The sequence below is a fragment of the Artibeus jamaicensis genome, unplaced genomic scaffold, assembly GCF_021234435.1.
Source record: "Artibeus jamaicensis isolate MK-2021 breed Jamaican fruit bat unplaced genomic scaffold, CSHL_Jam_final contig_756, whole genome shotgun sequence".
NCBI lineage: Eukaryota > Metazoa > Chordata > Mammalia > Chiroptera > Phyllostomidae > Artibeus > Artibeus jamaicensis.
Genome location: NW_026521951.1, coordinates 136,232 through 150,875, shown reverse-complemented (window position 1 = coordinate 150,875; position 14,644 = coordinate 136,232). Strand labels below are relative to the sequence as shown.

Sequence of the window (14,644 nt, the reverse complement as noted above, 5' to 3'; positions counted from 1 at the left end):
TCTCATTGCCGGCTGGTAGACCCGGGCGGCCTCCGACCACAGCCCGAGGCCGGCCAAGCAGGCTGGTAGACCCGGGTGACCGCCGACCACAGCCCGAGCCAGGCCCGGCCGACTGGTAGACCCGGGCGGCCGCCGACCACAGCCCGAGGCCGGCTTTGCCAGCTGGTAGACCCGGGCAGCCTCCGACCACAGCCCGAGGCCGGCCGGGCCGACTGGTAGACCCGGGTGGCCGCCGACCACAGCCCGAGTCCGGCCAAGCAGGCTAGAAGACCCGGGCGGTGGCCGACCACAGCTCGAGGCCGGCCTTGCCGGCTGGTAGACCCAGGCAACCCCCGCCCACAGCCCGAGCCCGACCGTGTCGGCATGTTGACCCGGGCGGCCGCCGACCACAGCCAGAGCCTCTCCGGGCCGGCAGATTGACCCGGGCGGCCGCCAACCACAGCCCGAGCCTGGCCGGGCCGACTGGTAAACCCGGCCGGCCTCCACCACAGCCCGAGGCCGGCCGGGCCGACTGGGAGACCCGGGCGTCTGCCCACCACAGCCCGAGCCCGACCGGGCCGGCTGGTTGACCCGGGCGGCCCCTGCCCACAGCCCGAGCCCAACCGTGTCGGCATGTTGACCCGGGCGGCCGCCGACCACAGCCGGAGCCTCTCCGGGCCGGCTGGTTTGCCCCCGGTGGCCGCTCTACCACAGCCCGAGCCCCCCGGGCCGGCCGGTTTACCCGGCCTGCTGTTCCACCACAGCACGAGCCCCGCCGGGTCGGCTGGTAGACCCGGGCGGCCTTCGACCACAGCCCGAGGCCGGCCGTGCCGGCCAGTTGACCGGGGCGGCCGCCGAACACAGCCCGAGCCAGGCCCGGCCGACTGGTAGACCCGGGCGGCCGCCGACCACAGCCCGAGGCTGGCTTTGCCGGCTGGTAGACCCGGGCAGCCTCCGACCACAGCCCGAGGCCGGCCGGGCCGGCTGGTAGACCCGGGCGTCCGCCGACCACAGCCCGAGCCCGGCCGGGCCGGCTGGTTGACCCGGGCTACCGCCGAACACAGCGCGATCCCCGCCAGGATGGCCGGTTGACCCGGGCGGCTGTTGACCACAGCCCGAGGGTGGCCGTGCCGGCCGGTTGACCCGGGCGGCCGCCGAACACAGCCCGAGACCGGCCAAGCAGGCTGGTAGACCCGTGCGGCGGCAGACCACAGCCCGAGCCCGGCCGGGCCGACTGGTAGACCCGGGCGGCCGCCGACCACAGCCTGAGGCCGGCTTTGCCGGCTGGTAGACCCAGGCAACCCCCGCCCACAGCCCTAGCCCGACCGTGTCGGCATGTTGACCCGGGCGGCCGCCGACCACAGCCAGAGCCTCTCCGGGCCGGCAGATTGACCCGGGCGGCCGCCGAACACAGCCCGAGCCCGGCCAAGCCAGCTGGTTAACTCGGGTGGCCGCCGACCACAGCCGGAGCCTCTCCGGGCCGGCTGGTTTGCCCCCGGCGGCCGCTTCACAACAGCCGGAGCACCCCGGGCCGGCCGGTTTACCCGGCCTGCTGTTCCACCACAGCCCGAGCCCGGCCAAGCCGGCCGGTTGACCCGGGCTACCGCCGAACACAGCCCGAGCCCCGCCAGGACGGCCGGTTGACCCGAGCGGCCGCCAACCACAGCCCGAGCCTGGCCGGGCCGACTGGTAAACCCGGCCGGCCTCCACCACAGCCCGAGGCCGGCCGGGCCGACTGGGAGACCCGGGCGTCCGCCCACCACAGCCCGAGCCCGGCCGGGCCGGCTGGTTGACCCGGGTGGCCCCTGCCCACAGCCCGAGCCCGACCGTGTCGGCATGTTGACCCGGGCGGCCGCCGACCACAGCCGGAGCCTCTCCGGGCCGGCTGGTTGACCCGGGCGGCCCCTGCCCACAGCCCGAGCCCGACCGTGTCGGCATGTTGACCTGGGCGGCCGCCGACCACAGCCGGAGCCTCTCCGGGCCGGCTGGTTTGCCCCCGGCAGCCGCTCCACCACAGCCCGAGCCCACCGGGCCGGCCGGTTTACCCGGCCTGCTGTTCCACCACAGCCCGAGCCCGGCCAAGCCGGCCGGTTGACCCGGGCTACCGCCGAACACAGCCCGAGCCCCGCCAGGACGGCCGGTTGACCCGGGCGGCCGCCGACCAGAGCCCGAGCCCGGCCGGGCCGACTGGGAAACCCGGGCGTCCGCCGACCACAGCCCGAGCCCGGCCGGGCCGGGTGGTTGACCCGGGAGGCCCCCGCCCACAGCCCGAGCACGACCGTGTCGGTATGTTGACCCGGGCGGCCGCCGACCACAGCCGGAGCCTCTCCGGGCCGGAAGGTTCACCCGGGCGGCTGCCGAACACAGCCCGAGCCCCGCCGTGCCGGTTGGTTGACCCGGGGGGCCGCCGACAACAGCCCGAGCCTGGCCAAGCCGGCTGGTAGACCCGGGCGGCCGCCGACCACAGCCCGAGTCCCGCTGGGCCGGCTGGTTGACCCGGGCTACCGCCGACCACAGCCCGTGCCCGGCCAAGCCGGCTGGTTGACCCGGTCGCACGCCGACCACAGCCCGAGCCCGTCCAGGCCGGCTGGTTGACCCGGGCGGCCGCCGACCACAGCCGGAGCCCCGCCGTGCCGGTTGGTTGACACGGGGGGCCGCCGACAACAGCCTGAGCCACGCCAAGCCAGCTGGTTAACTCGGGTGGCCGCCGACCACAGCCGGAGCCTCTCCGGGCCGGCTGGTTTGCCCCCGGCGGCCGCTCCACCACAGCCCGAGACCCGTCGGGCCGGCCCGTAGACCCAGGCGGCCGCCGCCCACAGCCCGAGCCCCGCCGGGCCGGCCGGTTGACCCGGGCGGCCGCCGACCACAGCCGGAGCCTCTCCGGGCCGGCAGGTTGACCCGGGCGGCCGCCGACCACAGCCGGAGCCTCTCCGGGCCGGCTGGTTTGCCCCCGGCAGCCGCTCCACCACAGCCCGAGCCCCCCGGGCCGGCCGGTTTACCCGGCCTGCTGTTCCACCACAGCCCGAGCCCGGCCAAGCCGGCCGGTTGACCCGGGCTACCGCCGAACACAGCCCGAGCCCCGCCAGGATGGCCGGTTGACCCGGGCGGCCGCCGACCAGAGCCCGAGCCCGGCCTGGCCGACTGGGAAACCCGGGCAGCCTCCGACCACAGCCCGAGGCCGGCCGTGCCGACTGGGAGACCCAGGCGTCCGCGGAACACAGCCCGAGCCCGGCTGGGCCGGCTGGTTGACCCGGGCGGCCCCCGCCCACAGCCCGAGCCCGACCGTGTCGGCATGTTGACCCGAGCGGCCGCCGACCACAGCCGGAGCCTCTCCGGGCCGCCAGGTTGACCCGGGCGGCTGCCGAACACAGCCTGAGCCCGGCCGTGCCGGTTGGTTGACCCCGGGGGCCGCGGACAACAGCCCGAGCCCGGCCAAGCCCGCTGGTTAACGCGGGCGGCCGCGGACCACAGCTGGAGCCTCTCCGGGCCGGCATGTTTGCCCCCGGCGGCCGCTCCTCCACAGCCCGAGCCCCCCCGTGCCGGCCGGTTTACCCGGCCTGCTGTTCCACCACAGCACGAGCCCCGCCGGGCCGGCTGGTAGACCCGGGCTACCGCCGAACACAGCCCGAGGCCGGCCAGGATGGCCGGTTGACCCGGGCGGCTGCCGACCACAGCCCGAGGCTGGCCTGCCGGCTGGTAGACCCCGGCGGCCTCCGACCACAGACCGAGGCTGGCCGTGCCGGCCGGTTGACCCGGGCGGCCGCCGAACACAGCCCGAGCCCGGCCAAGCCGGCTGGTTGACCCGGGTGGCCGCCGACCACAGCCTGAGCCCGGCCAAGCTGACTGGTTGACCCGAGCGGCCGCCGACCACAGCCCAAGGCCGGCCGGGCCGACTGGTAGTCCCAGGCGGCCGCCGACCACAGCCCGAGCCCGGCCGGGGCGACTGCTGGACCCGGGCGGCTGCCGAACACAGCCCGAGCCCGGCCAAGCCGGCTGGTAGACCCGGGCGGCCGCCGACCACACCCGGAGCCCCGCTGGGCCCGCTGGTTGACCCGGGCGCACGCCGACCACAGCCCGAGCCCGGCCGGGCAGGCCGGATGACCCGGGCGGCCGCCGAACACAGCCCGAGGCCGGCCAAGCCGGCTGGTAGACCCGGGCGGCCGCCCACCACACCCGGAGCCCCGCCGGGCCGGCTGGTTGACCTGGGCGCACGCCGACCACAGCCCGAGCCCGGCCGGGCCGGCCGGATGACCCGGGCGGCTGCCGAACACAGCCCGAGGACCGCCGGCCCGGCCGGTTTACTCGGTCGGCCGCTTCACCTCTGCACGAGCATCGCCGGGCCGGCCTGTAGACCCAGCCGGCCGCCGACCACAGCCCGAGCCCCGCTGGGCCGGCTGGTTGACACGGGCTACCGCCGACCACAGCCTGTGCCCGGCCAAGCCGGCTGGTTGACCCGGGGGGCCGCTGACCACAGCACTAGCCCCGCCGGGCCGGCTGGTAGACCCGGGCGGCCGCCGACCACAGCCGGAGCCTCTCTGGGTCGGCTGGTTGACCCGGCAGGCCGCTCCACAACAGCCCGAGACCCGCCGGGCCGGCCGGTAGACCCGGGCGGCCGCCGCCCACAGCCCGAGCCCCGCCGGGCCGGCCGGTTGACCCGGGCGGCCCCCGCCCACAGCCTGAGCCTGACCGTGTCGGCATGTTGACCCGGGTGGCCGCCGACCACAGCCGGAGCCTCTCCGGGCCGGCAAGTTGACCCGGGCGGCCGCCGAACACAGCCGAGCCCCGCCGTGCCGGTTGCTTGACACGGGGGGCCGCCGACAACAGCCTGAGCCACGCCAAGCCAGCTGGTTAACTCGGGTGGCCGCCGACCACAGCCGGAGCCTCTCCGGGCCGGCTGGTTTGCCCCCGGAGGCCGCTCCACCACAGCCCGAGACCCGCAGGGCCGGCCCCTAGACCCGGGCGGCCGCCGCCCACAGCCAGAGCCCCACCGGGCCGGCCGGTTGACCCGGGCGGCCCCCGCCCACAGCCCGAGCCCGACCGTGTCGGCATGTTGACCCGGGCGGCCGCCGACCACAGCCGGAGCCTCTCCGGGCCGGCTGGTTTGCCCCCGGCGGACGCTCCACCACAGCCCGAGCCCCCCGGGCCGGCCGGTTTACCCGGCCTGCTGTTCCACCACAGCCTGAGCCCGGCCAAGCCGGCCGGTTGACCCGGGCTACCGCCGAACACAGCCCGAGCCCCGCCAGGACGGCCGGTTGACCTGGGCAGCTGCGGAACACAGCCGAGCCCCGCCGTGCCGGTTGGTTGACCCGGGGGGCCGCCGACAACAGCCGGAGCCCGGCCAAGCCAGCTGGTTAAGGCGGGCGGCCGCCGACCACAGCCGGAGCCTCTCCGGACCGGCATGTTTGCCCCTGGCGGCCGCTCCTCCACAGCCTGAGCCCCCCGGGCCGGCCGGTTTACCCGGCCTGCTATTCCACCACAGCACGAGCCCCGCCGGGCTGGCTGGTAGACCCGGGCGGCCGCCGACCACAGCCCGAGCCCGGCCGGGCCGACTGGTAGACCCGGGTGGCCGCCGACCACAGCCCGAGCCCGGCCAAGCAGGCTGGTAGACCCGGGCGGCCGCCGACCACAGCCCGAGCCCCGCCGGGCTGTCTGGTTGACCCGGGCGCACGTCGACCACAGCCCGAGGACCGCCGGCCCGGCCGGTTTACCCGGTCGGCCGCTTCACCTCTGCACGAGCATCGCCGGGCCGGCCGGTAGTCGCGGGCGGCCGCCTACCAGAGCCCGAGACCCGCCGGGCCGGCCCGTAGACCCGGCCGGCCGCCGACCACAGCCCGAGGCCAGCCGGGCCGACTGGTAGACCCCGGCGTCCGCCTACCACAGCCCGAGCCCTGCCGGTCCGGCCGGTTGACCCGGGCGGCTGCCGAACACAGCCCAAGCCCGGCCCTGCCGGCTGGTTGGCCCGGTTGCACGCCGACCACAGCCCGAGCCCGGCCAAGCCAGCTGGTAGACCCGGATGGCCGCCGACCACAGCCCGAGCCCGGCCAAGCCAGCTGGTTGACCCGGGCGGTGGCCGACCACAGCCCGAGCCCCGCCTGGCCGGCGGTAGACCCGGGCGGTGGCCGACCACAGCTCGAGGCCGGCCTTGCCGGCTGGTAGACCCAGGCGGCCCCACCCACAGCCCGAGCCCGACCGTGTCGGCATGTTGACCCGGGCGGCTGCCGACCACAGCCGGAGCCTCTCCGGGCCGGCAGGTTGACCAGGGCGGCCGCCGAACACAGCCCGAGCCCCGCCGTGCCGGTTGGTTGACCCGGGGGACCGCCGACCACAGCTCGAGCCCGGCCAAGCCAGCCGGTTAACCCGGGCGGCCGCCGACCACAGCCAGAGCGTCTCCAGGCCGGCCGTTTTAATCGGCCCGCTTTTCCACCACAGCACGAGCCCCGCCGGGCCGGCTGGTAGACCCGGGCGGCCGCCGACCACAGCCGGAGCCTCTCTGGGCCGGCTGGTAGACCCGGATGGCCGCCGACCACAGCCCGAGCCCGGCCGGGCTGACTGGTAGACCCGGGCGGCTGCCGACCATAGCCCGAGGCCGGCTTTGCGGGCTGGTAGACCCGGGAAGCCTCCAACCACAGCCCGAGGCCAGCCGGGCCGGCCGGTTGACCCGGGCGGGCGCCGAACACAGCTCGAGCCCGGCCAAGCCAGCCGGTTAACCCGGGCGGCCGCCGACCACAGCCAGAGCGTCTCCAGGCCGGCCGGTTTAATCGGCCCGCTTTTCCACCACAGCACGAGCCCCGCCGGGCCGGCTGGTAGACCCGGGCGGCTGCCGACCACAGCCGGAGCCTCTCTGGGCCGGCTGGTAGACCCGGATGGCCGCCGACCACAGCCCGAGCCCCGCCGTGCTGGTTGGTTGACCCGGGGGGCCCCCGCCCGCCCATAGCCCGAGCCGGACCGTGTCGGCATGTTGACCCGGGCGGCCGCCGACCACAGCCGGAGCCTCTCCGGGCCGGCTGGTTTGGCCCCGGCGGCCGCTCCACCACAGCCCGAGCCCCGCCGGGCCGGCCCGTAGACCCGGGCGGCCGCGCCCACAGCCCGAGCCTCTCTGGGCCGGCAGGTTGACCCGGGCGGCTGCCGAACACAGCCCGAGCCCCGCGGTGCTGGTTGGTTTACCCGGTGGGCCGCCGACAACAGCCCGATCCCGGCCAAGCCCGCTGGTTAACGCGGGCGGCCGCGGACCACAGCCGGAGCCTCTCCGGGCCGGCATGTTTGCCCCCGGCGGTCGCTCCTCCACAGCCCGAGCCCCCCGGGCCGGCCGGTTTACCCGGCCTGCTGTTCCACCACAGCACGAGCCCCGCCGGCCTGGCTGGTAGACCCGGGCGGCCGCCGACCACAGCCGGAGCCCCGCCGGGCCGGCTGGTTGACCCGGGCGGGCGCCGACCGCATCCCGAGGCCGGCTTTGCCGGCTGGTAGACCCGGGCAGCCTCCGACCACAGCCCGAGCCCGGCCGGGCCGGCCGGTTGACCCAGGCGGGCGCCGAACACAGCCCAAGCCCAGCCAAGCCGGCTGGTAGACCCGGGCGGCCGCCGACCACAGCCCGAGCCCCGCTGGGCCGGCTGGTTGATCCGGGCTACCGCCGACCACAGCCCGTGCCCGGCCAAGCCGGCTGGTTGACCGGGTCGCACGCCGACCACAGCCCGAGCCCGGCCAAGCCGGCTGGTTGACACGGGCGGCCGCTGACCACAGCCCGAGCCCCGCCGGGCCGGCTGGTTGACCCGGGCGCACGCCGACCACAGCCCGAGCCCGTCCAGGCCGGCTGGTTGACCCGGGCGGCCGCCGACCACAGCCCGAGGCCCGCCGGGAGGACTGGTAGACCCGTGTGGCCACCGACCACAGCCCGAGCCCCGCTGTGCCGGCTGGTTGACCCGGGCTACCGCCGACCATAGCCTGTGCCCGGCCAAGCCGGCTGGTTGACCCGGGCGGCCGCCGACCACAGCCCGAGCCTCTCCGAGCCGGCCGGTTTAATCGGCCTGCTGTTCCACCACAGCCCGAGCCCCGCCGGGAGGACTGGTAGACCCGTGTGGCCGCCGAACACAGCCCGAGCACCGCCGTGCCGGTTGGTTGACCCGGGGGGCCGCAGACCACAGCTCGAGCCCGGCCGGGCCGGCTGGTTTTCCTGGGCGGCCGCCGAACACAACCCGAGCCCGGCCGGGCCAGCTGGTTGACCCGGGCGGCCGCCGCACACGTGCTAAGACCCGGGAGAGCCGGAAGGTAGACCAGACCAGCTACCGCCCCCAGCACGAGCCCAGCCGGGCCGGATGGTTGACCAGGGCGCCGGCCCTTCACTGACAGAGCCCCACCGGGCCGGGAGGTAGACCCGGGCGGCTCCCGCCCACAGACAGAGTCCCACCTGGCCGGGCGCCGACCACAGTCCGAGCTCCGCCGGGCAGGCCGGTAGACTCGGGCCGGCCGCCGACCCCAGCCCGAGCCCCACCGGGCCGGCCGGTAGACCCGGGCGGCCGCAGACCACAGCCACACACACACACACACACACACACACACACACACACACACACATACACACACACACAGAAACTGGAGCATGTATAATATCATCATTGCAGTTATCAGTTACTGTTTCTGTTACTGTCAATCACTGAGGGATGTTTCCCAGTGGCCACAGTAATGACAAAACAATTTCATCTTTAAAAGCACCCTCTTTTTTCCCTCACAGAGTGTGCATTCAAGAGGCAAGCAGTGGGTTGTATGTTAAGAGGGCCTGGCATCATCCTGCATTGGGTTCAATCCTGCCTGAAGATGTGAACTCTTTCTGTTACTTCCATTGCAGCTGCTGGCCTTGCACTGGTGCCCTTCCACCTCCACTTCCATGTCATGAACCTCTGGCACCCAGAGAACATAGGGTCAGAATCTCAGGTCAGCCCACAGAGTCAGCTGTACAGACCTGGTAAGAGTTCCCTAATGAAAACCACCAACTTTCTTATTTCCAGCCTTTTTTTTGCTCTCTCTGAGCTTTCTTGATAATGAAATAAAAACTTACACCATCAAATTTTCACCTGAGGTTAGTAAGTTATATAAATTTAAATAGTGTTCTCTCTATTGTAATAGGTTGCTTCAAAAAGCACTTGCCTCAATTTTGTAAAATATTCAATTTATTGGTGTCACACTAATTAATAAAATTCCATCAGTTTCAAGTGCAAATTTTTATAAGTATTGTGTATATGGTACTGTGTGTTACCACTTAACATCCAGACTTTAGTGGGTTTTTTTAAAGTGAAATCTGATATGAGATGTCTACAAAGCATCATTTTATTTGAAAGACCATATTGAAAATATTAAGAATATAATTGCCTGCCCTGGCTGGTGCAGCTCAGTGGATTGAGCACGGGCCTGCAAACCAAAGGATCACAGTTCAATTCCCAGTCAGTGCACATGCCTGGGTTGCAGGCCAGTTCCCAGCAGGGGCTGCACGAGAAGCAACCATACATTGATATTTCTCTCCCTGTCTCCTTCCCTTTCCCTTCTAAAGATATATAAAAAAATATTTAAAAAATAATATAATTGCCTTCACTGCCAGATTAAATGATAAAGCATTTAATGAAAAAACTGCAGTTTACACTTTTACTCCTAGTTTGAATGGAACATTTTCCAAGATAGATCATGTACTAGGCCCCAAAACAAGCCTCAATAAAGTCAAGAAACTTAAAGTATATCTACTCTATTATCTGACCACAATTTTAAATATAATTAAAACTAAGTATTAGAATAAAAGAGAAAAACACACAAGTGAATGAATATTAAACAATACACTTCCTCACAACCAATAGCTGAAAGAAAAAAGCAAACACAAAGCCAAATCTATTTTGCGACACATAAAAATTGAAAAGCAACCTAACAAATGCTGGTATGAAGTAAAAGCAGTTAGGAGAAAAATCACTATAGCTATGCAAGCTACAAAAAGTGCAGGAAAATTTTCTAAAATTTTATTTAAATTTACCCACGACAGAGACAAAAACAGGTGAAACAATAGGTACCATATTTTGGGGACCCTCTGATACTCTTAGGGTTTAGAGGTGGAAAATAGGGAGAAAAATTTGAAGCAAAAAATGTGGTGAAACATTTAATAACATAAATAACATAATATTTCACCAATGTAAATGTAATAGAACTCAGCAGCAGCATTAACAACCATTATTCCTCCCAAATTTGAGCCAGGGGGAAGTGCCTCATATAGTCTGAAAGATACGTAAGTGAAAAAAAAAACAACAACAAAAATCAGATCACAAGTAAATAAAATAAAAATACAATAAAAAAACTAATAAAATTAAAAACGAATTCATTGAAAGATAAATGTAAAAATATATAGTAAGGCAAAAAGAGAGAACAAAAATAGGAAAAAAAGAACAAAAATGAAAAATGTCAATCACACCACAGATAAAAAATCATTAAACAATTCTGGAAACAAATATATACCAACAAATTTGACAATCTAGTTGAAATGGATTTTCAAAACATAGAATCCCTCTAGGAACAAATAGAAAGAAACAGAGAATCTGTATGGACCAATTCTTAGCAATGAAGTTGAGGCAGTAACCCCAAATCCCCAAACCAAAATCCCAGGATCAGATGGCTTTAGAGGTAAAGTCTACCAAATATTTCAATAATAAATAGTATACATTATTTTCAAACTTTTAAAATCTACAGAATAACACTTACAAATTCATATTCTAAGTCCAGCATTAATCTGACTAAAAAACCAAACAGACACAACAAAGGAATAGACGTACTGCCAATATTTCTAACAAATGCAGATGCCACAATTCTTAACAGAATAATAGCACACTGAATTTAACAGTATGTTAAAAGCATTATACGTTATCATCAAGTAGATGTTATACCCCAAATACAAATCTGTTTCAACTTCTTTTAAAACATTGTGATTTATCAAATCACAAAATCGAGAATTACAGTCATGTGATTATTGAAAAGATGCAGGAAAAGTGCTTTGCAAAATTCAATACCCATTTATGATTTTCAAAACCTTCTCAACAAAAAATTAATAAAACCAAAATCCCTTCACTTGTAAAAGGCTCTGTATGACAAGCCCACAACTATTACCATACTCAATCATAGAAAAAAGAAAGCTTTCCCTTTAAGATGAGGGGGTAAAAAATGCCCACTCTCTCCAATATCATTCAGTAGAGTACTAGAGTTTGTATCCACAGCATACATATTTTAAAAGAAAATAAAAGGCATTCAAATCAAAGTAAAACTGACACTGTTTGCAGATGACATCGGACTACATAAAGAAACCCAGGAGAATCCAACAAAACCAAAAATTAATAGAATGAATGAAACAAATTCAGTGTGGTATCAAAATGCAAACTTAATATGCAGAAATGTGTTCCATTTATATACACTAATAACTAAAAGTCTGAAGAAGGAATAAATAAAATCATCCTATTTACAATTGAATAGCAACAAGTAAATGTCTAGGAATTAACAAAGTCAAAGATGTAAATGACCTGTAGTGTGAAAAGTATGACTCTGCAGAAAATACTTGAGGACACACAAAAAAGAAGGATAATATATGCTTGTAAATTATTACTAATTTACTAATTTACTTCATAATTGTTACCAAGTAAATAATTTACTAATGACCACACTTTCCAAAGCAATTTAAATATATAACACAATTTCTCTCAAAATGCCAATTTTATTCTTCTCAGAACTAGAACACATAATTCTAAAGTTTATATGGAACCACAAATGACCCCTCCCATAACCAAAACAATCTTGAGAAAGAGAATTTAAGTTGGAGAGATTCTAATCCCAGATCTCAAACCACACTACAAAAATATAATTTTCAAAACAGCATGGTATTATCTCCTGAAAAAAAAACCCAGAAATAAATGGAAATAAATAGAAAGCCCAGAAATAAACCCTCACTTGTGTAGACAAGAAATGTATCACAAAGGAGGCAAACATATATACTGAAGTATGACAGTCTCTTCTACAAGTTGTCTTGAGAAAACAGAACACATACATGCTACAAAACAAAAAAATCCTAAACACTCTCTTAAACAATATACAAAAATACATTTAAACTGAAGCCACCCTAACCCAACTTTTCCAGAATTCCAACTGACCACAGCCCTACTCACATCTTTCTGCCTTCCAACTGGTGCCAGCTCCACCTGTCTTATAGCAGATATGCCTCTGTTCTTAAAATGTTTTTCCAGACACCTAATTTTTTTCAACAGCTCAGAACCTGAGATCACAAGTTTTAAAAAAACTCAAGTGTTGAAACACCAGCATTCTCACTGAAGCCTACCATGAATCATGGGAGACCTTCAGAGAAGACACCCCAGAGAAGCACATTAGAGATTTTTGCAGTTTTCTAAGACTGAGTCTCATATTTAGCAACATGTGGAAAATTGTATCAAGTATTTATTTTATGTGTAAGGCTTCTGATGGGAAATTTTGGAGTCACATGAAAGAATGAAGCTCAAATATTTAAGAGTATGGATAAACTTGTTCCTAGGGAAAGGAACCTAGTCATCACAGATAACAAACAGTATGATTCCATTCCTGTGAAGTAGCCAGAATCATGAAACTCTAGATGGAGACAGCCTATTGGGTGGTCTGGAGTTGGGAGATGGGGAGAATGGGGGTGGTGATGGTATTGTGGTGTGAAGTGGGCTAGGATAGGGGGTGGGAGGGGAGAACAAGAAAGGTTAGGAAAGAAAAAACACCAAAGGAGCTACTTAGTTCATGACACTGAGCATGGGTGTTATTCTGAGTGTTCTGTTGTTGTTTCTTATGTTTTCTCTCCCCTGAACACACAAAAAAATAACCTGTGTGGAGTTAAACAAGGATAAGCCATCACACAACCATTAGCATTTGGCAGAAATTAAAGTCAAAGGCAGAGGGAGGAGTGGGAAGAAATCACTAATTTACATTTCTGCAGGTCACAGTCATCAATATTCTAAAAGTGATGTGACTACATTTCTCATATACATGAAAAACATTTATATTTGAGGTCCTTCCATGTGCTATTTCTAAATGATATGCATAAATGAAATCAGTGGCAATAGCTGTTTATGACTATCTACCATGAACCTCTAGACTGCCTTCCACTCACTGCTGTGCCTTGTGCATCCTATCTTTCCTTCTTCTCTATGCCCTTTCCCTGCTTGGAAAGGCATTGGAGTATAATGGATTAAAAGAGAGCTTTGGATACTTTATTTTCTCTTCCTCTCTCTTATCTCTGTATTTCCTTCCTTCCTTTTCTGTTCCAAAGCTCCTGGGGTGGGAATGTTCACCATATCAAGGAACGACTTTCCCCCTACACTTGTACAATGCCGATGCAGGGCCATTGGGTGAACTTGGAAATATCACATAGGGCTCCCACACCCCACACATGCAGAGCATCCCTGGACCTTTAGAAATTACCTGGAAGAGCTCTGACTGGTGTTGCTCAGTGGATTGAGTATTGGCTTGGGAACCATAGGGTCACTGGTTTGATTCCCAGTTAGGGCCTATGTGTGGGTTGTGGGCCAGGTCCCCAGTTGGGGGTGTATGAGAGGCAACCACCCATTGATGTTTCACTCCCTCTCTTTTTCCCTTTCCCTCTCTCTACAAATAAATGAATAAGATCTTAAGAAAAAAGAAATTTCTTTGAGGGGAAGCATAACCCTCTCTGTGTCATCCTAGGTCAAGTAGGTACCCTTTGTGGACAGAGAAACTTGACTAGGGTCATCTTGTTTCGTAGTTGTCAATGCCTCTTGAAAACATCCATAATGATAGTAATAGGAATGGTAATCACTGCAATGATGATGACATGACACTTGTCCAGTGTTTTCTCTCTTCATAAAGAGGTATACATTGATAACTTCTAAAGTTTACACGGATGACTGCATTGGAAGCAAGTAAAGGGTAAACCACTGTATTGTACACCTGAATGTAACAAGCTGTTGTATCAACCATATTTAGAAAAATGTAAAAGGGTTAACATTTACTCCCTGTGACTCCACCTCACACAATGCCTCTGCCTTCCATCCCCCTCCTCATCATGAAACCATTACCTGCCAGTGTGTAGAGTGTTAAGTGAGCAAGTTGGGAAGGAGGGGATGATCTGCTAGTTGACCTGGGTGCTGTGGGCACAGGTCTAAGTCCAGGCTCAGCCAAGTGCACAACCTTGGTGCCCTGGTAACCATTGCCCAGGCATCCAGAGAATCCCATCTTCACTTTGTGTTGCCAAAAACTGTGGGTGGCAGGTGCCAGAGTCCCCAGTGCAGGCTGTGGACTATGGGTCCTCTGGGACAAAGATGGAAGAAGAATCAGAGGAGGCAGCAGGCAAGATGGTAAGGGTACCACCCTGATGCACCCACAGGACAGCTCCCTGTGCCCTTCAAAGTCACAGCAGGACTTAAGAGGAAAAGGTCTTCAATCAGGTCGGAAGGCAGGAACCCAAGTCTGCCCCTGTTCCCACCCACTTCACCCTCCTGGGTCCTCCACACAGAGACAGTACTCGTCCTCACCTTTGTTTGGAAAGGAACTCAGCAAGCAAAGTCTCCTCAGGTGATCAAAATCCAGGCGCTCAGGCTTCTGATTCATGGGGCAGAGGGGTCCTGTCTCCTCACACCTCCACATC

The 14,644-nt window shown here is 60.4% G+C and overlaps 1 protein-coding gene across 1 annotated transcript; it reads right to left on the bottom strand.

Moving 5' to 3' along the window:
- Window positions 1-9: 9 nt before the first annotated feature.
- On the bottom strand, window positions 10-4,677 carry LOC128628431 (collagen alpha-1(I) chain-like; the record flags this gene model as incomplete). The annotated part of the gene is made up of 7 exons (XM_053672234.1): window positions 4,667-4,677; window positions 2,866-4,423; window positions 2,176-2,737; window positions 1,807-2,080; window positions 1,306-1,714; window positions 604-1,163; window positions 10-511 (listed from the first exon to the last, which is right to left on the bottom strand). Coding segments are annotated over exons 1-7 (3,876 nt in total), but the record flags the coding sequence as incomplete, so codon positions are not given.
- Window positions 4,678-14,644: the final 9,967 nt, after the last annotated feature.